This window comes from Salvelinus sp. IW2-2015, linkage group LG8, assembly GCF_002910315.2.
Source record: "Salvelinus sp. IW2-2015 linkage group LG8, ASM291031v2, whole genome shotgun sequence".
NCBI lineage: Eukaryota > Metazoa > Chordata > Actinopteri > Salmoniformes > Salmonidae > Salvelinus > Salvelinus sp. IW2-2015.
In genome coordinates, this window is record NC_036848.1 from 44,025,085 (window position 1) to 44,049,447 (window position 24,363).

Genomic DNA, 24,363 nt, shown 5'->3' on the forward strand with positions numbered 1-24,363 from the left:
CCTCTCAGAGCGGAAGCAGTAGAGAGAGGAGAGGTTAGCATTGTGGGATGGCCAAACACACACCTGTCTGTCGTCTGGTTCGTCCATGCTGTAATGTTCTCCGTCTGGCCCCTCACTAGTTTCGTCTCCCAACAGGAAGCCCAGGCGCGTCATTAATGTGTTGGCTGCCTCATCCACCGACGGAGGGGGCCCCAGCTCCCCGCTTGACTCCCCTACAGAGAGAGAGGAGGGAGAGAGTTGGGGGGGAAAAGAGAGAGAGTATTGGGGAAAGTGACAAAGAGAGKGAGAGGGGGCGGGGGAAGAGAGAGAAATACAGAGAGAGGGAGTGGAGAAAGAAGGAGTGTGTTTGTGAGTGTAAAACAAGTAAAACAGAGTCAACCAACTCTCTTGACCTGGAAGGCAACCACACCTTGGATAGACTATAGAAGGAGCAGTCTAGCACATGAAAATGAAAAGATTCACATCAAAGCGGAGGAACAAACTGCTGGATAAATGTTCCTAACCTGTTCAAGCCCCAACTCAGAAAAATGTGCAACACCTGAACATGTTAGCTTCATATTCTCCTGCTGAAAATGTTCAGTACAAATCACAAAATCACAAAGAGAATACAAATGCAAGAAGGCATATAGTAGAGTAGAGTAGAAACCTAGTAGAGTAGAAAAAAGAAACAGTCTCTACCTGAACCACCCCTGAGAGCAGAGCTTTGCATCAGCTCCCCTGAGATTGAGACTGAACTGGACACACTGGSGTTGAGACAGCCAACCCCTTCTAGCCATGACATGACATGCCTGTAAAGATTCCTCCACACACACAACTGTTCCCATCCCACACAGTCAGCGTTGTGTTTGGATGAGGTAAGTGAATACGCCCCTCACCTGTGTGAGGGCAGGGTGTGTGTATGTGTACGTGTCTGTGTGTCTGTTTCTAAGAGAGAGAGCAATAGAGGGAGAGAGAGAGAGAGAGAGATAGAGAGATAGATAGAGGGAGAAAGAGAGCGATAGAGGGAGAGCAAGAGAGAAATAGTATATGTGAATCACTCTACTCACACTGTCTACTGGCATGTACACACCTATATTGGAGAGGGACTGAATATCCTCTGAAACTACAGTAATATCATATGATGATAATATAGAAGACACTTCTAGCAATGCTGGAGGTTTCACTGTCCTCATTACTGTTTATATTTCTTTAGATCCTGCTCTGGTCTGGTCATGAGGGCACAATACCAGGATGTTGTTATTAAACTAATACCTGATACTGCAGCTGGTGGACTCCTTTGTTATGGGTGGGGTGTTGCTGGGTAACATGTTGATCTCAGCTGAAGAGCTGGTTTCTCTCTGCTGTGTGTGGTGTATGGGTGTTTGATGTGGTCGTGGGAACGTCAAAGAAAGACAGCTGACAGAAGGTGATGGTGTTCAACTAAACAGTGGTGAGACACTGTAGATTAGAACAGCTGCTTTCTTTGGGTGTATTCAAAAGGAACCAAACGGAAGCAAACGGGCTGAAACAGGGACCTACCTACCTCAACTTGTCCAATAAGAAAAACTTGTTTTCATTACTAAATAATTGCACTAATGAATACAACCCAGGTCTCCCACCCTCTCTCCCTGCCATCCCTCCCCTCCCCTCTCTCTGACTGACTGGTCAGACCAGACCGACAGGTAAACAGACCTGAGAGGTTTAGACCATTAGACCAAGGTGAAAGGGTGCCATTGGGATGGTGTTTACTATGTAATTCATGCATTCTACATAAACAACAATGCACTCACAGTCGACTGCAGTAATCACACTACACATTATATGACCCTCAGAACTCAGACACAGTAAAGTGGTCCTTACAAACAAGCCCTTAGCCCTCAGTGGAACTCCAAGCATTCCTCCTTGTCTGTAAGACATCAATCAGTCTACACTCCTCCTACAGAATTTGAATATATAGCGAGTGCTTGTGTGTTTGCCCCCTCTCCCTCTCTTAGTCCCCTTCGCTCAGATTCCTGGGGAGAGACAGATGGTTGACATGGCAACTATCTGGCGGCGTGGCGGACAGCGAGAAGGAATGTGTTCCTGTGCAGACGGCCAGACGCATCGGTTTCTCCCCCGGCCGTCCGTGGAATTAACGTGGTCCACACACACCAACACAGTCGTGAAGAAAGTACAACAATGCCTCTTCCCCCCAGGAGGCTTAAAAGGTTTGGCATGGGCCCTCAGATCCTCAAAAAGTTCTACAGCTGCACCATTGACAGCATCTTGACTGGCTGCATCACCGCTTGGTATGGCAACTGCTTGGCATCTGACTGCACGGCGCTACAGAGGGTAGTCCGTATGGCCCAGTGCATCACTGGGGACGAGCTCCCTGCCATCCAGGACCTCTATACCAGGCAGTGTCAGAGGAAGGCCCTAAAATTTGTCAAAAGACTCCATCCACCCAAGATATATACTGTTCTCTCCGCTACGGTACCAGTGCAACAAGGAATCCTGGTAGGAAACCTGGAACCATCCCTACGGTGAAGCATGGTGGTGGCAGCATCATGCTGTGGGAATGTTTTTCAGTGGCAGGGACTGGGAAACTAGTCAGGATCGAGGGAAAGATGAACAGAGCAAAGTACAGAGAGATCCTTGATGAAAACCTGCTCCAGAGCGCMCAGMACCTCAGACTGGTGCGAAGGTTCTTCACGCATCGCGACGACAGAAACAAGCATCTTTCTGGTAAGAAGAGGGGCGGGGGGGTATGCCTTATGATTAACGAGATGTGGTGTGATCAGAACAACATACAGGAACTCAAGTCCTTCTGCTCACCTGACTTAGAATTCCTCACAATCAAATGTCGACCGCATTATCAACCAAGGGAATTCTCTTCGATTATAATCACAGCCGTATATATTCCCCCCGAAGCAGACACATCGATGGCCCTGAACGAACTTTATCTGACTCTTTGTAAACTGGAAACCACACACCCTGAGGCTGCATTCATCGTAGCTGGGGATTTTAACAAGGCTAATCTAAAAACAAAACTCCCTAAATTCTATCAGCATATCGATTGCGCAACCAGGGCTGGTAAAACCCTGGATCATTGTTATTCTAACTTCCGCGACGCATATAAGGCCCTCCCCCACCCTCCTTTCGGAAAAGCTGACCACGACTCCATTTTGTTGCTTCCAGCCTACAGACAGAAACTAAAACAAGAAGCTTCCGCGCCCAGGTCTGTTCAACGCTGGTCCGACCAATCTGATTCCACGCTTCAAGACTGCTTCGATCACGTGGATTGGGATATGTTCCGCATTGCGTCCAACAACAACATTGACGAATACGCTGATTCGGTGAGCGAGTTCATTAGAAAGTGCATCGGCGATGTCGTACCCACAACAACTATTAAAACATTCCCAAACCAGAAACCGTGGATTGATGGCAGCATTCGCGCGAAACTGAAAGCGCGAACCACTGCTTTTAACCAGGGCAAGGTGACCGGAAACATGACCAAATACAAACAGTGTAGCTATTCCCTCCGCAAGGCAATCAAACAAGCTAAGCGTCAGTATAGAGACAAAGTAGAGTTGCAATTCAACGGCTCAGACACAAGAGGTACGTGGCAGGGTCTACAGTCAATCACGGATTACAAAAAGAAAATCAGCCCCGTCGCGGACCAGGATGTCTTGCTCCCAGACAGACTAAATAACTTCTTTGCTCGCTTTGAGGACAATACAGTGCCACTGACACGGCCCGCTACCAAAACCTGCGGACTCTCCTTCACTGCAGACGGCATCCCCAGCCGCGTCCTCAGAGCATGCGCAAACCAGCTGGCTGGTGTGTTTACGGACATATTCAATCAATCCTTATCCCAGTCTGCTGTTCCCACATGCTTCAAGAGGGCCACCATTGTTCCTGTTCCCAAGAAAGCTAAGGTAACTGAGCTAAACGGCTACCGCCACGTAGCACTCACTTCCGTCATCATGAAGTGTTTTGAGAAACTAGTCAAGGACCATATCATCTCCACCCTACCTGACACCCTAGACCCACTCCAATTTGCTTACCGKCCCAATAGGTCCACAGACGACGCTATCGCAACCACTCTGCACACTGCCCTAACCCATCTGGACAAGAGGAATACCTATGTGAGAATGCTGTTCATCGARTACAGCTCAGCATTTAACACCATAGTACCCTCCAAACTTGCCATCAAGCTCGAGACCCTGGTTCTCGACCCCGCCCTGTGCAACTGGGTACTGGACTTCCTGACGGGCCGCCCCCAGGTGGTGAGGGTAGGTAACAACATCTCCACCCCGCTGATCCTCAACACTGTGGCCCCACAAGGGTGCGTTCTGAGCCCTCTCCTGTACTCCCTGTTCACCCACGACTGAGTGGCCATGCACGCCTCCAACTCAATCATCAAGTTTGCGGACGACAATACAGTGGTAGGCTTGATTACCAACAACGACAAGACGGCCTACAGGGAGGAGGTGAGGGCCCTCGGAGTGTGGTGTCAGGAAAATAACGTCAACAAAACAAAGGAGATGATTGTGGACTTCAGGAAACAGCAGAGGGAGCACCCCCCTATCCACATCGACGGGACAGTAGTGGAGAGGGTAGTAAGTTTTAAGTTCCTCGGCGTACACATCACYGAGAAACTGAATTGGTCCACCCACACAGACAGCGTTATGAAGAAGGCGCAGTCACCAAAAGCACTCACAAACTTCTACAGATGCACAATCGAGAGCATCCTGTCAGGCTGTATCACCGTCTGGTAGGGCAACTGCTCCGCCAACAACCGTAAGGCTCTCCAGAGGGTAGTGAGGTCTGCACAACGCATCACTGGGGGCAAACTACCTGCCCTCCGGGACACCTACAGCACCCGATGTCACAGGAAGGCCATAAAGATCATCAAGGACAACAACCACCTGAGCCACTGCTTGTTCACCCCGCTATCATCCAGAAGGCGAGGTCAGTACAGGTGCATCAAAGCAGGGACCGAGAGACTGAAAAACGGACGGCTCAGGCGGCTCAGGACAGACGGACGGCTCAGGCGGCTCAGGACAGACGGGTGGCTCAGGCGGCTCAGGACAGACGGGCGGCTCAGGCGGCGCTAGACAGGAGGGCGGCTCAGGCGGCGCTAGACAGGAGGGCGGCTCAGGGCTGCCGAGGCGCACTGTAGGCCTGGTGCGTGGTGCCGGAACTGGTGGTACCGGGCTGGGAACACACACCTCAGGGCGAGTGCGGGGAGGAGGAACAGGGCATACTGGATCCTGGAGGCGCACTGTAGGCCTGGTGCGTGGTGGCGGAACTGGTGGTACCGGGCTGGGAACGCGCACCTCAAGGTGAGTGCGGGGAGGAGGAACAGGGCATACTGGACCCTGGAGGCCCACTGTAGGTCTCGTGCGTGGTGCTGGAACTGGAGGCCTGGTACGTGGAGGAGGCACCGGATAGACCGGACCGTGGAGGCGCACTGCAGGTCTCGAGCACCGAGCCTGCCCAACCCTACCTGGCTGAATGCTCCCCGTAGCCATGCCAGTGCGGCGAGGTGGAATAGGCCGCACTGGGCTGTGCTGGCGAACCGGGGACACCATGCGTAGGGCTGGTCCCCATGTACCCCGGCCCGAGGAGCGCCACTGGAGACCAGATGCGTAGAGCCGGCTTCATGGCACCTGGCTCGATGCCCACTCTAGCCCGGCCGATACGAGGCGCTGCTATGTACCGCGACACCGGCTATGCACACGTACTGGAGACACCGTGCGTATCTCTCTCCACGGTAAGCACGGGAAGTTGGCTCAGGTCTCCTACCTGACTTAGCTACACTCCCGGTGTGCCCCCCCAATACATTTTTGGGGCTGCCTCTCTGGCTTCCAGCCGCGCTTTCGTGCTGCTTCATACCACCGGTCCTCGGCTCTTAGCTGCCCCCAGCTCTTCACGAGGGCGGCGATATTCTCCAGCTGTGCCCAGGTCCCTTGCCGTCCAGAATCTCTCCCAGGTCCAGGAGTCCTGCGATTTGGCCGCTGCTGCTGCGCTGCTGCTGCTGTTGCTGCCGTTACCACGCTGCTTGGTTCCTTTGGTGGTGGTTAGTGATTCTGTAACGCGCTCGTTCTTTTCCTCTTCTGAGGAGGAGTAGTAGGAAGGATCGGAGGACCAATGCGCAGCGTGGTAAGTGTCCATATTTTTAATAAAGCAAAATGAACACTGAACAAACAACAAAGTGAAACGAACAAAACGAAACAGTTCCGTATGGTTAGCCAGACACAGGAACAGGAACAATCACCCACAACCCACAATGACAAAACAGGCTACCTAATATGGCTCCCAATCAGAGACATCGACTGACACCTGCCTCTGGATTGAGAACAATATCAGGCCAACACACATAGAAACAGACCAAACTAGACACCAACATAGAATGCCCACTCATATCACACCCTGACCAAACAAAACATAGAAACATACAACGCAAACTATGGTCAGGGTGTGACAATTTTAGAATAAGGCTGTAATGTAACAAAATGTGGAAAAAGTCAAGGGGTCTGAATACTTTCCGTTTACACTGTATATGTCTACCTAAATTACCTCATACTCCTGCACATCAACTCGGTACTGGTCAGGGTCAATTCCCGTCAATTCAGGAAGTACACTGAAATTCCAATGGCAATTATCCTCAATGCTTTTCAATTAGGAAAAATGTGTCATTGGAATTTGTTTACTTTCTGAATTGACTGGAATTTAAATGGAATTGACTCCGGCTCTGGTACCCCATTGTTACGGCTGTCGTCTTCCTCCTCCTCCTCGACGAGGAGAGGAGAGAAGGATCGGTGGACCAATACGCAGCGAGGTAATTAGACATAAATGATATTTATGAACACGAAGACGAAATACGAAAACACTTGGAAATTACAAAATAACAAACGGACGTAGACAGACCTGAACATGGAACTTACATACTACACGCAGAACTCACGAACAGGAACAGACTACATCAAACGAACGAACAGCCAAGACAGTCCCGTGTGGTGCACATACACAGACACGAAAGACACAGGAGACAATCACCACAAACAAACATTGAGAACACCTACCTTAATATGACTCTCATCTCAGAGGAAATGCCAACACCTGCCTCTAATTGAGAGCCATACCAGGCAACCCTTTAACCCACCATAGAAACACAACACATAGAAATGCCCACCCCGCTCACGCCCTGACCAATAAACACATACAAAACAAGAGAAAACAGGTAAGGAACGTGACATACCCCCCCCTTAAGGTGAACGCCGGGCGCACCAGCACAAAGTCTGGGGAGGGTCTGGGTGGGCATCTGACCACGGTGGTGGCTCAGGCTCCGGACGCTGCTCCCCACACCACCATAGTCACTCCCGCTTCTGTACCCCCTCCCAATGACCACCTCCAACTAAACCCACCTAAATGAAGGGCAGCACCGGGATAAGGGCCAGCACCGGGATGGAAGGGCAGCACCGGGTGGGCAGCTCGGCTGAGGGACTCTGGCAGGTCCTGGCTGAGGGACTCTGGCAGTCCTGGCTGAGGGACTCTGGCAGGTCCTGGCTGAGGGACTCTGGCAGGTCCTGGCTGAGGGACTCTGGCAGGTCCTGGCTGGACGGACTCTGCCAGGTCCTGGCTGGACGGACTCTGGCAGGTCCTGGCTGGACGGACTCTGGCAGGCCTCCTGGCTGACGGACTCTGGCAGGTCCTTGGCGGACGGTCTCTGGCAGGTCCGTGGCTGGAGGCTCTGGCAGGTCCTGCTGGACGCGCTCGTGGCAGTCTCTGGCTGGTGGACGGCTCGTGAGCAGTGTCCCTGGCTGGGACGGCTCGTGGGCTAGGTCCTGGCTGGACGGCTCTGGCGGTCCTGGCTGGACGTGTCCTGGCGTGCGGTCCTGGCTCTGGCTGGACGGCTCTGGCGGTCCTGGCTGACGGTCTGGCTGGCCTGCTGGACGGCTCTCGGGTCTGGTCCTGGCTGGACGACGGCTCAGTCCAGACGAGCAGTTCATGCGGCGTGGTGGCACACGGGCAGTTCAGGCGCCGCTGGGCAGACGGGCAGTTCAGGCGCCGCTGGGCAGGAACGGGCAACCGTGTAGGGAGGAGACGGAGAGACAGCCTGGTGCGTGTAATGCACTGGCTGCGCTGAGAGAGGAGGAAAGCTCTGACAGCGCTGGACAGGTGGGAGCAGCTGGAGAGGAACCCGGAGAGACAGCCTGGTGCGGGGGGCTGCCACCGGATGACTGGTACTTGGAGGGGACCGGGTATACGCGGACCGTGAAGGAGGACACGTGCTCTTGAGCCCAAGCCTCCCCAACCTTACCAGGTTGAATGGTCCCCCGTAGCCCTGCCAGTGCGGCGAGGTGGAATAACCCGCACTGGGCTATGCAGGCGAACCGGGGACACCACCTGTAAGGCTGGTGCCATGTACGCCGGCCCGAGGAGACGTACTGGAGGCCAGATACGTTGGGCCGGCTTCATGACATCCCTTCGACGCACCAACCTAGCCCTCCAGTGCGGCAAGGTGGAATAGCCCGCACTGGGCTAAGCACGCGTACTGGGACCACGTGCGCTTTACCGCATAACCCGGTGTCTGACCAGTACGACGCCCTCTCACTCCACGGTAAGCACGGGGAGTTGGCTCAGGTATCCTACCCGGCCTTTGCCACACTCCTCGTGTGCCCCCCCCCAAGACATTTTTGGGTCTGACTCTCGGGCTCCCAACCGCGTCGCCGCGCTGCCTCCCATACAGCGCCTCTCTGCCTTCGCTGCCTCCAGCCCTCTCCGCCTTGGGACGGCGATATTCCCCTGGCTGAGCCCAGGGTCCTTTCGTCCAGGATCTCCTCCCATGTCCATGAGTCCTGGTTGCTCTGTTGAGCTCTCCCCCGCCGCTTGGTCCTAGTTTGGTGGGTATTCTGTTACGGCTGTCGTCTTCCTCCTCCTCCTCGGATGAGGAGAGGAGTAGAAGGATCGGTGTGACCAATACGCAGCGAGGTAATTAGATATATGATATTTATTAGAAACACGAAGACGAAATACAAAACACTGGGAAATTACAAAATAACAAACACGACGTAGACAGACCTGACAATGGAACTTACATAACTACACGCAGAACTCACGAACAGAGGAAGCAGGCAACAGCTACTAATAACGAACCAGCCAGAGTCATACCATACACAAGACGCAAAGACACAGGAGACAATCACCACAAACAACAGTGAAACAACCTACTTAATATGACTCTCAATCAGAGGAAATGCCAAACACTGCCTCTAATTGAGAGCCATAAGGCAACCCCTTTAACCCAACATAGAAACACACACATAGAAATGCCCACCCCCGCTCACGCCTGACCAAATAACACATACAAAACAAGAGAAAACAGGTCAGGAACGTGACACCCATGAATATAGCCAAATTATCACTACTCATTGTGTATTGATTCCTTGTGTAATATTATTTCCTCTCTGCATTGTTGGGAAGGGCCCATAAGTAAGCATTTCACTCTTAGTCTACAATCTGTTGTTTACGAACATGTGACAATTACAATTTGACTTGATTTTTGGATCACTTTCTGCCGAAGGAGGAAAGAGGAGCTGTCCATGTGTGGAGCAGGCATGGGAGCCCCAGCCCTGTACCCCATACCACAGCAGATCAGGGGTTACAGGTGAGGTGAGACAGGAGGGTTAAGCCAAGTAAGCCCCACATTCCCACACACTCCACATACCACCAGTTGGCCACAGCAGAGGAGGGCCGCTGGAATACTATTACATGGCTACTACCATAGAATTAGGAATTAGATAATTTAATCAGATTCTATGGCTACTGCCTTCAAAGAGGACTTGTTCACATACGGTACAGCAGAATGGGTTGTACACTGTACAGTAAAAGAACAGTGGAGGCTATGCCGATTGGTCGTCCACACACACACACACACACAACCACACACACACACACACACACACAACACCACACCACACACACACACACACACACACCACACACACATACACAACAACACACAAGGCAGAGCGGGAACTATGGTCTGGTATTCTGTCCTAAGTTCAGATGTTAAACTCATAATCAGGCTGTTACACGTTCCCTAAGACCTCTTGATAAAAGCTAACGCGTCTGCCATTCGTTCCATGTGGGAGGCCAAAGCTCATCTTTTCTTGGCTTTTCCCTACTGAGCAGAATTCCTGTTCAAATCAAGCCATACTACTCTCACACAGTACTAACAGCAGACAGTACTAACAGCATGCCTTCATCACATTTAACTGACTACTACCAGACAGTCTTTTCTTGTTGATACAGATTATGTTGCAGATTCAACGCAACATCAAGCTCTTCACTACAACATTAGAGTGCAGATATCAGAATATACTTAACACACGCATAAAGCGAAGGATGGAGACGGTGTGAAGTGCTCTGTCTGTCATAGTGAGATGACTATCGAACTTTTCTTCATGTCTTCATCCATTGATTAGTGTTCATCTGAGTCAAATCCATATAGGCAGATTGTACCCCGAACACAAATGTCAGGAGATATTACCAAGCTATATGGCGCTATTCTCAGTGACTGCACTTACAGACCAGATTGCAGGAAAGATGAAAAAATCGATACAGAAAAAAACACATTTGAATTTATTTGCTCTATCCTTGATTGACCCACGTTTATGATTTCCTCCCGTGGTGGGAAAGAGGGGGATGGATTGGGGAGGGATGGAGAGAGGGAACTGGACTCTCTGCAGGGCTACAGAGGAAAGGTCCGCTGTGATCTAAACAGAAGCCAAAGACGAGGTGTGGGAGAGGAGTGAGGGAGCGAGCGAGGGAGAGAGGTAGAGAGAGGGAGCGAGGGGGAGTGGTAGACGTAGAGAGAGAGGTAAAGAGAGAGGAAGCGAGGGAGTTTGGTAGACGTAGAGAGAAAGGTAAAGAGAGAGGGAGCGAGGGAGAGTGGTAGACGTAGGGAGAGAGGTAAAGAGAGAGGAAGCGAGGGAGAGGATTAGATAGTGACAGCGAACTAGAAAGGCTGAACGGGGAGCGTAAGGAAAGCAATTCAACTAATGACCTTAGCTATGTGCAGTGCCTCTAAAATATGCAGTGAAAGACAGAACCGAACACTGCTTAGCTCTGACACACACATTCAACCTGCACTCACTCACATGCAGATAGACGGACTGACGGACAGACACACACACAGAGATGGACAGATCGTACTATAAAACATACCAAAGTAAAAACATTGAAAAACAAACAAGGCCATAGCTGTGGGGACTTGAGGAGCATAGCAGACTTACCGGGACAGTATGTATCCAGGCCGTGGTTCTTGGCAGTGCAGGAGTTGTGTATAGGGGAGCCAAGCTCTGATTGTGGAATGCGAGGGCTCTCCACAAATTTTGCTTTCCGCAGGGGGGCTGGGAGCAGAATGCACACGCACACACACACACACACACACACACACACACACACACACACACACATATATAGAAGGAGACAACACACACACACAGTGACACAGAACACCCAAATTATAGAAAAGAGAGGGGGAGACAGACAGAGAGAGCTTATGAGATTGCGTCGGCACATTGAAATGACTAACACGCAGCAAAGCTTATCCAAGTAGCTCATTTGAGTTTGGTCACAGGTACAACTTTACCTCAAGAGAAACAGGATTGTTACAGTGTCATATAGTATACAGAACACCAAGCCAACACTTCCTATACATTAGTCCTATACATTACGATACCAAATCCACTAACCACATTCCTTGGGCATTTAAAACTATCGGGAGTTAAAGATGATACTTACAGTATAACATAGAACAGAATGCCAAACATCCTCATAGACTTCTATTGAATAATCATCCTCTCTAAACTTAACAGCACTGACAAATGCAAATGTCTGTCAGCATGCCTAGTGACGCAATCACAGCAAAAATGCAAATGACATACATCCATTTTGGGAATGTATTCACACCCGACTCCGACAGCCAACCTGTCAACAGATCACTTCCACATAACAGGAAAGGTGTCGAGAATGTTAGAATGTTACAAATTTGGGGGCGGCGGATGTGACAAATCTGTTTGGCTTAGAATAGAATAGAATGTCATGGAATAAAATACAACAGAAAATAATGGAATAACAGGGGACTTCCTCAAGTCAGGTGTACACTGGATCAGTTTTATAGACGAATGTAATGGCGACACATTCTGAACTTGAATGTTATGCCAGTGTAAAGGACGTCACGCTGCTTGCTTAGCCAGTACCAATTCCGCCAGATTCGGCGCATACCTGCCGCAAACTCAGAACCTCTGCCTCACAAACACACGTGACCGCCCTCCTCAAGCGTCTTACCCGATCACGTCACCTCAAAAGCTAGCTAATGAGGCGACACAAGCGGGACACTTTAGGCTGAGGAGGAAGTTTCACACATCCCCATGTGCTGCACAAGCAATGTTATGATGCAATATTACGCTAGCCAGGGATGTACACGTCATAGGATAACCACTACAGAGATGTCTATCTGTTACACAAATGTATGACAAACTGAACAGTTCGGTTGAGAGACGCCATCTGACGTAAGACAATGCAGTTCAAGAGGAAACTGATCCCCATTCTAAACAGGTGTTAATTTAATAGGCTAGCTTAGCTGGAATCCCATGACATATTCTAAGCAGCTTTTCGCTCGCTCCACTGAGTGTGGGCTCTCACTCCCCTAAAGGGCTGGTGTTGGACAATTATGCAAAATAACTCCACCATTCTCAGCCACATATACCTAGCTTATCACATTGTCTGTCTATTACCCAATACTGAAGACTTGGTTCAACAGAAACATTTAGGAAAATAGAACTATGTGGCATGCCCTTAAGATACTGTGACTGTTCACCCTTTTCTCTGTCATGATAGGTTGAAGCTACTGTCTGTAGTGTACATACAGACAGAGAACTGGGCCAGGCTGCATGTCAAGAGGCGGTTGAAACATCTGCCCCTCTGACGATGCCTCACAACAACTGGAGTACAGCAAGAACAACTCAGCACTGTTGAGTTGGCTCAGGGTTCAAGTCAGGCGAACACAGAGGGCTGAGGAGTGATACCAGATACAGTATACCAGTCTACTGAATGCCACTGTCAGTGTACAGTACAGTATGGAATAGGAAGTTTACTAACCCGACTCAGTTCCCCAGCCGAACAGAGGAAGTAACAGAGCCAATCAGCACAGAGCCAGGTAGCACAGAGCCAGGCAGCACAGAGCTAGGCAGCACAGAGCCAGGCAGCAGAGGCCACAGTGACAAGAAGCCCTACTGAGTCACAGCCAGGAGAGGAGTGGGAGAGGACTCACTCACAGAGAAGCCCCACCAGCACCATGATATACAGTACTATACTATTGAGAACAGTCCTGCATGTAGGGTAGTGTTTAGAGCAATTAATGACTCAGCATTGGGTAAGAGACACACACACACCACACACACACACACAGTAGTTTTAAGTTCCTCATTGTCCAGATCACTGAGGACTTGACATGGACCAACACCACCACCACCACCATTGTCAAGAGGGAGCAACAGTGTCTCTACWTCCTAAGGCGGCTGAAGAACTTCGGCATGCCGCCTCAGGGCCTCCCCAAATACTACCTCTGCATCATCGAGAGTGTCCAGACCGGTTGCATCATGGTACGGGAATTGTTCCGTTCATGACCGCAAGGCCCTCCAGCGGGTGGTGAAGACAGCCCAGTACATCACTAGGGCCGTGTTCCCACCCATCCAGGACATCTACTCGATATCGTGCCTGAGGAAGGCCTGCAGCATAATCAGGGATCCCACACAGCCCAGCCACGAGCTGTTCTCTCCCTTACTGTCAGACAGTATCGGCGCATGAAGTCTGATACCATCAGACTACTGAACACTTGAACTGGACTGACCAACTGCACTGACACTCCGCACCTTAGCATACATGCACTCACTCACTCACACACACACCCACAGAGATACAGTTGAAGTTGGAAGTTTACATACATCTTAGCCAAATACAGTTAAACTCAGTTTTTTTCACAATTCCCAACATTTAATCCTAGTAAAAAAATCCCTGTCTTAGGTCAGAAAGGATCACCYCTTTAAGAATGTGAAATGTCAGAATAATAGTAGAGAGAATGATTTATTTCATCTTTTATTTATTGACGAAATAATTCCCAGTGGGTCAGAAGTTTGCATACACTCAATTAGTATTTGGTAGCGTTGCCTATAAATTGTTTAACTTGGGTCAAACGTTTTGGGTAGCCTTCCACAAGCTTCCCACAATAAGTTGGGTGAATTTTGGCCCATTCCTCCTGACAGAGCTGGTGGAACTGAGTCAGGTTTGTAGGCCTCCTTGCTCACACACTTTTTCAGTTCTGCCCACACATTTTCTATAGGGTTGAGGTCAGGGCTTTGTGATGGCCACTCCAATACCTTGACTTTGTTGTCCTTGGCCATTTTGCCACAACTTTGGAAGTATGCTTGGGGTCATTGTCCATTTGGAAGACCCATTTGCGACCAAGCTTTAACTTCCTGACTGATGTCTTGAGATGTTCTTCAATATATCCACAAGCTTTTCCCTTCTCATGATGCCATCCTGCAGTAAAGCACCCCCACAACATGATGCTGCCACCCCCGTGCTTCACGTTGGATGGTGTTCTTTGGCTTGCAAGCCCCCCCTTTTTCCTCCAAACATAACCATGGTCATTTGGCCAAACAGTTTTCTTTTGTTTCATCAGACCAGAGGACATTTCTACAAAAAGTACGATCTTTGTTCCCATGTGCAGTTGCAAACCGTAGTCTGGTTAATTTATTGGCGATTTTGGAGCAGTGGCTTCTTCCTTGTGCAGCGGCCTTTCGGTTATGTCGATATAGGACTCGTTTTACTGTGGATATAGATACTTTTGTACCTGTTTCCTCCAGCATCTTCATAAGGTCCTTTTGCTTGTTCTGGATTGATTTGCACTTTTCGCACCAAAGTACGTTCATCTCTAGGAGACAGAACGCGTCTCCTTCCTGAGCGGTATGACGGCTGCGTGGGTCCCATGGTGTTTATACTTGCGTACTATTGTTTGTACAGATGAACATGGTACCTTCAGGTGTTTGGAAATTGCTCTTAAGGATGAACCAGACTTGTGGAGGTCTACAATTTTCTTTCTGAGGTCTTGGCTGATTTCTTTTGATTTTCCCATGATGTCAAGCAAAGAGCACTGAGTTTGAAGGTAAGGCCTTGAAATACATCCACAGGTACACCTCCAATTGACTCAAATGATGTCAATTAGCCTATCAGAAGCTTCTAAAACCATTACCATAATTTTCTGGAATCTTCCAAGCTGTTTAAGCATAGTCAACTTAATGTATGTAAACTTCTGACCAACTGGAATTGTGATACAGTGAATTATAAGTTGAAATAATCTGTTTGCAAACAATTGTTGGAAATGTATTTGTGTCTGCACATGGATGGATGTCCTAACCGACATGCCAAACTATAGTTTGTTAACAAGGAGATTTGTGGAGTGGTTGAAAAATGGGTTTTAATGACTCCAACATAAGTGTATGTAAAACTTGCCCCCCATCACCCCTTCCCCAAAACTACAGTATAAATATTGGACAATAAATTGTACTTTCCTGTAATATAATTATGCTAAAATGTTTATTCTATTCTACTGAGTCATTTATCTTTTGTTCGTATTCTTATATTTTATTATTTCTTATTGTTGTTGCATTGTCCAGAAGGACCTTCAAGCAAGCATTTCATTGACGGTGTATACCATGTGTATCCTGTATATACGACTAATAAAACTTGAAAACCGCACAAACACACACAGTCTACTTGAGGATAACCAGATACTAGTAAAAAGATTACAGTGTGGGAAACCTACACTAGCAGCAGTGTAATCCCTGGGATGCAGCTCTCCTACAGTACAGCAGTACAGGCTCCGTGTGGCAGCTAGGAGGCCTTACCAGCCAGGAGAGTGACGGCATGATGGATGGCAGTAGGCAAATCCACTCGGCAAATGAGCTCATAAATAAATATCTATATGCGGATGCAGGTAGTTGTGCACTATTATATTTGAGACAGTCTCCGTGAGTAGTGTGTGTGTGTGTGAGAATGTGTAGTGTGTAGTGTGTAGGTGTGTGTGAGAATGTGTAGTGTGTAGTGTGTGTGTGAGAATGTGGTAGTGTGTGGTGTGTGGTGTGTGTGGTTGGTGAGGTGGTAGTGATGTGAGTGTGTAGTGTGTGTGTGAGAATGTGTAGTGTGTAGTGTGTGTGTGAGAATGTGTAGTGTGTGCGGTTGTGTGTGAATGTTATGTGTAGTGGTGTGTGTGAGATTGGTATGTGTAGTGTGTAGTGTGTGTGTGAGAATGTGTAGTGTGTAGTGTGTGTGTGTGTGTGGAATGTGTAGTGTGGTAGTGTTAGTGGTGTGTGAGATGTGGTAGTGTGAGTGTGTGTTGAGAATGTGGTAGTGTAGTGTGTGTGTGAGATGTGGTAGTGTGGTAGAGTGTTAGTTGTGTGTGAGATGTGGTAGTGTGGTGTAGTGTGTGTGTGAGAATGTGTAGTGTGTAGTTGTAGATGTGGTAGTGTGTTGAGTGTTGTGTAATGTGGTTAGTGTGGTAGTTGTGTGTGTGTGGTAGTGGTAGTAGTGTGTAGTGTGTGTGTGAGAATGTGGTAGTGTGTGTGGTGTGTGTGTGTGAGATGTGGTGTGTGGTAGTGTGTAGTGTGTGTGTGAGAATGTGGTAGTGTGGTGTGGTGTGTGTGTGTGTGTGTGAGAATGTGGTAGTGTGGTAGTGTGTAGTGTGTGTGTGGGAATGTGGTAGTGCGTAGTGGGTGTGTGTGTGTGAGAATGTGGTAGTGTGTAGTGTTAGTGTGTGTGTGTGTGAATGGTGGTAGTGTGTAGTGTGTGTGTGAGAATGTGGTAGTGTGGTAGTGTGTAGTGTGTGTGTGAGAATGTGGGTAGTGTGTAGTGTGTGTGTGTGTGTGTGGAGAATGTGGTAGTGTGGTAGTGTGTAGTGTGGTGTGTGAGAATGTGGTAGTGTGTAGTGTGTGTGTGAGAATGTGATAGTTGTAGTGTGTGTGTGAGAGTGTGGTAGGTGTGTGTGGAGAGTGTGGTAGTGTGTGTGTGTGAGAATGTGGTAGTGTGGTTGTGTGTATGTGTGGTGTGAGAATGTGTAGTGTGTAGTGTAAGAATGTGGTAGTGTGTGTGTGGTAGTGTGTGGGTGTGTGTGGTGAGAGTGTGGTGTGTGGTAGTGTGTAGTGTGTGTGTGAGAATGTGGTAGTGTGGTAGTGTGTGTGTGAGAATGTTGGTAGTGTGGTAGTGTTTGTGTGTGTGAGAATGTGTCGTGTGTAGTGTGTGTGTGTGTGTGAGAATGTGGTAGTGTGGTAGTGTGTTAGTGTGTGTGTGAGAATGTGGTAGTGTGTAGTTGTGTTGTGTGTGTGTGTGTGAGAATGTGGTAGTGTGGTAGTGTGTAGTGTGTGTGTGAGAATGTGGTAGTGTGTAGTGTGTGTGTGAGAATGTGGTAGTGTAGTGTGTGGTGAGAGTGTGGTAGTGTGTGGTGTGGAGAGTGTGGTATGTGTGTTGTGTGAGAATGTGGTAGTGTGGTTGTGTGTAGTGTGTGTGTGAGAATGTGGTAGTGTGTAGTGTAAGAATGTGGTAGTGTGTGTGTGGTAGTGTGTGTAGTGGTGTGTGTGAGAATGTGGTAGTGTGGTAGTGTGTAGTGTGTGTGTGAGATGTGTTAGTGTGGTGTGTGTAGTGGTTGTGGTAGTTGTAGTGTGTGTGAGAATGTGGTAGTGTGGGTGTGTGTAGTGTGTGTGAGAATGTGTAGTGTGGTAGTGTTGGTAGTGTCTGTCTGTGAGAATGTGGTAGTGTGGTAAGTGTGTGTTGAGAATCTGATAGTGTGGTTAGTGGTGTAGTGTGGTAGTTGTGGTAGTGGTGTGTGGAAACAGACCAAGACATTAATCAAAGACGTCATTTTCTATCCCCTCAGACAGTCTTTGTAAAGCCGGGCTTTTAGAAACATTATCAAAAAGAAAATTTCCTGCAAAATGTATTAATTTAGATTCTAATTCAATGTGTGCATATGAAAGAGAAAGGCTCATTTTTAAATATGAAGTCCATTCAGACACAAGTAGGCTTTGTGCAAACAGATGAGATGTAATATGAAATTAATATCCATACCGATGCTCATCTTAATTAGGTCATGAACGATACATGAATGATAAACAATGAGAAAAGGTGTTGATAGCAGGGTTTACAATAATGTCTATCAGTCATTCACACTCACCTGTATAAACCCCCCCCCCCCCCCCTGTTGGTGTGTTTGAATTCAATGGCATGCCCTTTGAGTTGTGCAATGCGCCAGTACATTTCAGGAATGCTTGTTCCATGGAGTGCAAGTTTGGAGACTGTCGCTATAAATCACACATTTACACCGAAGGCCCTGCACTTGCAGAGACACCTTGCGAAGCCCTCAAGGTCGCTACGACAACAAGCATTCCCCTTTACTGTAAACACACCATTGTCATCTACAGTATTCACCTTTATTGATTCAAGGTTACACAGTATTCACGTTGTATTCACAGAATTCACATTGTATTCACAGAATTCCCATTGTATTCACAGAATTAACATTGTATTCACATAATTCACATTGTATTCACATAATTCACATTGTATTCACAAAATTCACATTGTATTCACAGAATTCACATTGTATTCACAGAATTCACATTGCCATGAACCAAGCAGCACAAGATCTCTCTGTCCCCTCAATGGGACTTCCTGGATAAATAAACGTTTAAAAAGAATGAGCATTTTATATTGTAATGGTATTTGTTCTGCAACATGCTATGGATGAAGGACAAAAAAACAACTCTTTATTCACTTGGGCACACTAGTGGACAAAAGAGTATGCCCACTACAGTAACTTCTGCAGTACCTTACTAAGCCTACTGCAGTACTGCTCCAGTACCTTACTGGGCCTACTGCAGTACTTTACTAGACTTACTGCAGTACCACTACAGTATCTACTGCAGTACCTTACTAAGCCTACTGCAGTACCGCTCCAATACCTTACTAGGCCTACTGCAGTACTTTACTAGACTTACTGCAGTACCACTACAGTAACTACTGCTGTACCTAACTAGGCCTACTGCAGTACCCCTACAGTAACTACTGCTATACCTTACTAGGTCTACTGCAGTACTTTACTAGGCTTACTGCAGTACCGCTACAGTAACTACTGCAGTACCTTACTAGGCCTATTGTAGTACTTTACTAGGCTTACTGCAGTACTTTACTATACTTACTGCAGTACCACTATGGTAACTACTGCAGTACCTTACTAGGCCTACTGCAGTACCACTACAGTAACTACTGCAGTACCTTACTAGGCTTACTGCAGTACCGCTACAGTAACTACTGCAGTACCTTACTAGGCCTACTGCAGTACTTTACTAGGCTTACTGCAGTACCCTACACATAACTACTGCAGAACCTTACTTAGGCTTGCTGCAGTACCGCTGCAGTAATACTACAGTACCACTCTAAAGCCTGTCTGGTTGGATGGTTGTCTAACAACACTGCCAGATGTGAGTGTGAAACACTGGGAGTGTTGTGTCATTCAGCTCAGACTGAAATAGAGGCTGCTGACAGCAGCACCGTACAAGCTCCATTAACTCAGCCGCTCTGTGTGTGTGTTGTGGCGTACGTCGTGCGTGTGTGGTGCGTCTGGGGTGGGGCGTGCGTGCGTGTGTTGTGTGTCATTACACCCATAAGGGAATTGCCCACTAAGGTAACACACAGAAACACACAGAGGAGGAGCTGATCTTCTAAGAACACTCATTAGCCTATGGTTCTCTCATTCTCCACTCTGCCCAAATGCTGTTTATTTTGTGCCTCAGATAACCTTTGTGTGCCAGCAGGATTACAGCTTAAAGCAACTCCAATGTATTAATAATGTTAAAGCTACGGTCCGTTTATGGAAGGTTTACAAGCTCTTTCATGCCAGACTCTCACATAGCAATACTTACAGGAATTATTATTTATATATTAAAGCTACAGGCCGGTTTATGGAAGTTACAGTGAGTCTTTATCACACAACTTTCATTCTACATATACAGTAGCTAGCACGAGACTTCCAATACAGTTTAAGACTACATCCAAAGCTTACATGCTAGTATTATTCATTGTATAGCTATGGGCTGGTTCATGTAAGGTAGCCCATAGTCCATCCAACCATGCTTACATAAGATAAGATAATTACTTTATTATTCCCATGTCGACATTTTGTGTGTGGCTCTGTGTACATTAACACAATACAGTATCATTAAGCATACAAAAGACAATACAATACAGACCAATAGAAAGAGAATTAAACAACACATGAGACGAACAATACAATCGAAAACAAAACGGCAAAACGCAAACACATACGCTGCAGGTCATCACAGTGAGCTCCCTGAAATTAGAATCAAGCTTCTATAGCCAACAGCCTTGGTTAACATGGACGATAACGGTCTGGTAATAACTAAGTGATTACAGAGAGGAGGAACTACAGTACAGGCCTCTACTGTAGGGCTCTTGCTTCAACTGCCGCCACATTACTAGTCATTCCCTAAGACTTGTACTCCATGTATGCATCCCAAATGTTACCTATTCCCTATAGAGTGCACTACTAGTGCAATAACCTGGTCAAAAGTTGTGCACTATATAGGGGATAGGGTGCCATTTGGGACGCACTGCATGACGAAAGGTTGCTGGTTCGAATTCCCAAGCGACTAGGTGAAATCGGTCGATGTGCCCTTGAGCAAGGCACTTAACCCTATTGCTCCTGTAAGTCGTTGTGGATAAGAGCATCTGCTAAATGACTAAAATGTCAAATCCAATACTCAGCAGAAAGGGGTAGAGAAAAGCTAATGGTCAGTACGTCTGACACCCTGACCTTTCATTCACAATTTATTTCTTCTCACGTCCACCCCCGGACCACCTGCTGCAGTCAGGGTCAATGTAGAGCAGGGCCACTTGCTCTTCAGACAACCACAGCTGGGGAAGAGAGAGGAAATGAATACAGGGCGAAGAAGACTGAGAATGGCACATCAACACCAGTATAGAGTTACGTGATACTGTTATACTGCATTGAGGAGGCACTCTTCAGATAACTATAGTGAAGGACAGACTACAGGGTGAGGGTATATTTTAGACAGGCTGAGAATGACATACCAGTAACACATTTAGGAGGTACTCTTCTGTTAAATATAGTGGAGGAAGAGAGAGAGAGACTTGAGCTGAGAGAGGATGAGAATGACACGCCATCAGTGAAGAGTTATGTGACACTGTGATAGTGCATCGAGGAAGACCGTATATACTAGTTCAATGTGATACTGTGTTATTGCATTGAGAATGACACACATCAGTGGAGAGTTATGTGACATCAATTGAGGAGTGCATTTATGAGGTGAGATTATAGTATAATTACCTAAGACCATGTGGATGGATGATGGAGCAAACACTAATAAAAGCCAGCATGCCTTGACCCTTAACCCCTGACCCAGTCCCAACTGAGCTCTAACCCCTAGTAAGGCTATATCCCTTGCCTATGCAAGTATGCATACAGTATGGTCTAGGTCCTCCTACCTCTGTCGTTATACAGTGCCTTCAGAAAGTATTCACACCCTTGCTTTTTTCCACACTTTGTTGTGTTAAAAAGTGGGATACAAATATATTTAATTGACTTTTTTAACAACGACCTACACAAAGTAATGTCAAAGTGGGAAGAACAATTCAAACATTTGAAATTTGTATTAATAGAAAAATATATATATATATCTTGATTAGTAAGTATTCAACCCCCTGAGTCAATATGCTAGAATCACCTTTGAGTCATTCTGGGTAAGTCTATAAGAGCCTTGCACACCTGGATTGTACAATATTTGCCCATTATTATTTTTAAAAATTCCTTAAACACTGTCAAGTTGGTTGTTGATCATTGCTAGACAGACATTTTCAAGTTATTCAAGTTATGCCATAGATTTTCAAGTCGATTTAAGACAAAACTGTAACTAGGCCACACAGGAATATTCAATGTTGTCTTGGTAAGCAACTCCAGTGTATATTTGGTCTTGTGTATATTTGTCCTGCCAAAAGGTGAATTTGTTCTACAGTGTCTGTTGAAAGCAGACTGAACCAGGTTTTCCGCTACAATTTTGCCTGTCCTTAGCTCTATTCCATTTCTTTTTACCCCAAAAATTCCCTACTCCTTGCCGATGACGAGCATAACTGATAACATGATGCAGCCACCACCATGCTTGAAAATGTGAAAATATGAAGCTTGGTACTCAGTGATGTGTTGTGTTGTTAACAGCCACCACTAACATTGAGTGGCTGCTGCCAACATACTGACTCAACTCCAGCCACTTTAATAATGGAAAAATGGATGTAAAAAATGTATCACTAGCCACTTTAAACAATGCCACTTAATATAATGTTTACATACCCTACATTACTCATCTCATATGTATATACTGTCTCTATACCATCTACTGCATCTTGCCATCTTTATGTAATACATGTATCACTAGCCACTTTAAACAATGCCACTTTTATAGTTTACATAGCCTACATTACTCATCTCATATGTATATACGTTACTCATATCCATCTACTGCATCTGCCTATGGCGTTCGGTACCATTACTCATTCATATATTTTTATGTCATATTCTTCATCCCTTTACACTTGTGTGTATAAATAAGGTAGTTGTTGTGAAATTGTTAGTTAGAGGTATTTACTGCATTGTCGGAACTAGAAGCACAAGCATTTCGCTACGCTCGCATTAACATCTGCTAACCATGTGTATGTGACACATGATTTGATGGATTTGCCCCAAACATAGCACTTTGTATTTAGGACAAAAAGTACATTTCCTTGCCACATTATTTTGCAGTATTACATTAGTGCCTTAATGCAAACAGAATACATGTTTTGGAATGTTTTTTTTTCTTCTGTACAGGATTCCTTCTTTCACCCTCACTCATGAAGTTAGTATTGTAGAGTCACTACAATGTTGTTGATCAATTCCTCAGTTTTCTCCTAGCACAGGCATTAAACTCTGTAACTGTTTCAAAATCACCATTGGCCTCATGGTGAATTCCCTGAGTGGTTTCCTTRCTCTCTGGCAACTGAGTTAGGAAGAATGCCTGTATTTTTGTAGTGACTGCGTGTATTGGGACACCATCCGAAGCGTAATTAATAACTTCACCATACTCAAAGGGATATTCAATGTTTGCTTTTTTTTGTTGCCCATCTACCAATAGGTGTCCTTCTTTGCATTGGAAAACCTCCCAAGGTCAATYTGCTCGAATATGTGCTTGAAATTCACTGCTCGACTGAGGGAACTTATAAGATAGTTGTATGTGTGGTGTACAGAGATGGGGTAGTCATTCAAAAATTATGTTAAAAAATATTATTGCACACAGAGTGAGTCCATGTAACTTATTATGTGACTTGTCATGCAAATGTTTATTCTTGAACTTATTTAGGCTTGAAAATAACAAAYGGGTTGAATACTTATTGACTCAAGACATTTCAGCTTTTTTATTACATTTGTAAAAATGTCTAAAAACATAATTCTAATTTGATAAGTATGGGCTATTATGTGTAGATCAGTGACACAATATCTCAATTTAATCAGGCTTAAATTCAGGCTGGAACACAACAAAATGTGGAAAAGGTCAAGGGGTGTAAATACTTTCTGAAGGCATTGTATATACAATTGATATATACATCATTTTACCCCCCCTTTTTRKKCACCAATTTTGTGATATCCAATTGCGATCCAARTACGATCTTGTCTCATCGCTAAAACTCCCCAACGGGCTCGGGAGAGGTGAAGGTCGAGTCATGCCTCCTCTGAAACATGACCCGCCAAACCGCTCTTCTTAACACCCGCCTGCTTAACCCGGAAGCCAGCAGCACCAACGTGTTCGGAGGAAACACTGTTCAACTGATGACCGAAGTCAGCCTGCAGGTGCCCGGCACGCCACAAGGAGTCGCRAGAGCGCGATGAGCCAAGTAAAGCTCCCCCGGCCAAACCCTCCCCTAACCAGGACGATGCTGGGCCAATTGTGCACCGCCCTATGGGACTCCCGGTCACGGACTGGGATCGAACCCGGATCTGTAGTGATGCCTCAAGCACTGCGATGCAGTGCCTTAGACCTCTGCGCCACTCGGGAGGCCAATAAAATGTATTTATAAAGCCTTTTWAACATTAGCAGTTTGTCACAAAGTGATTTACAGTAACCTGACCTAGACTCCAAAGAGCAAGCAGAAGCACAGTGGCATTGGGGAAATAAAACATCCTACTGTGAATAACCTCACATACTGTAGATC

General features: G+C 46.9%; 1 protein-coding gene across 1 annotated transcript in view; it reads right to left on the bottom strand.

The window, feature by feature from the left end:
* tanc2b (tetratricopeptide repeat, ankyrin repeat and coiled-coil containing 2b) overlaps positions 1–24,363 on the bottom strand; it is a 128,530-nt gene that overhangs the window by 69,603 nt on the left and 34,564 nt on the right. Inside the window, exons 3-4 of the mRNA XM_070445039.1 lie at positions 11,265–11,381; positions 64–212 (exon numbers count right to left, since the gene is read on the bottom strand). Coding sequence (XP_070301140.1) covers positions 64–212; positions 11,265–11,381 — 266 coding nt within the window. The remainder of the gene's footprint in view (positions 1–63; positions 213–11,264; positions 11,382–24,363) is intronic.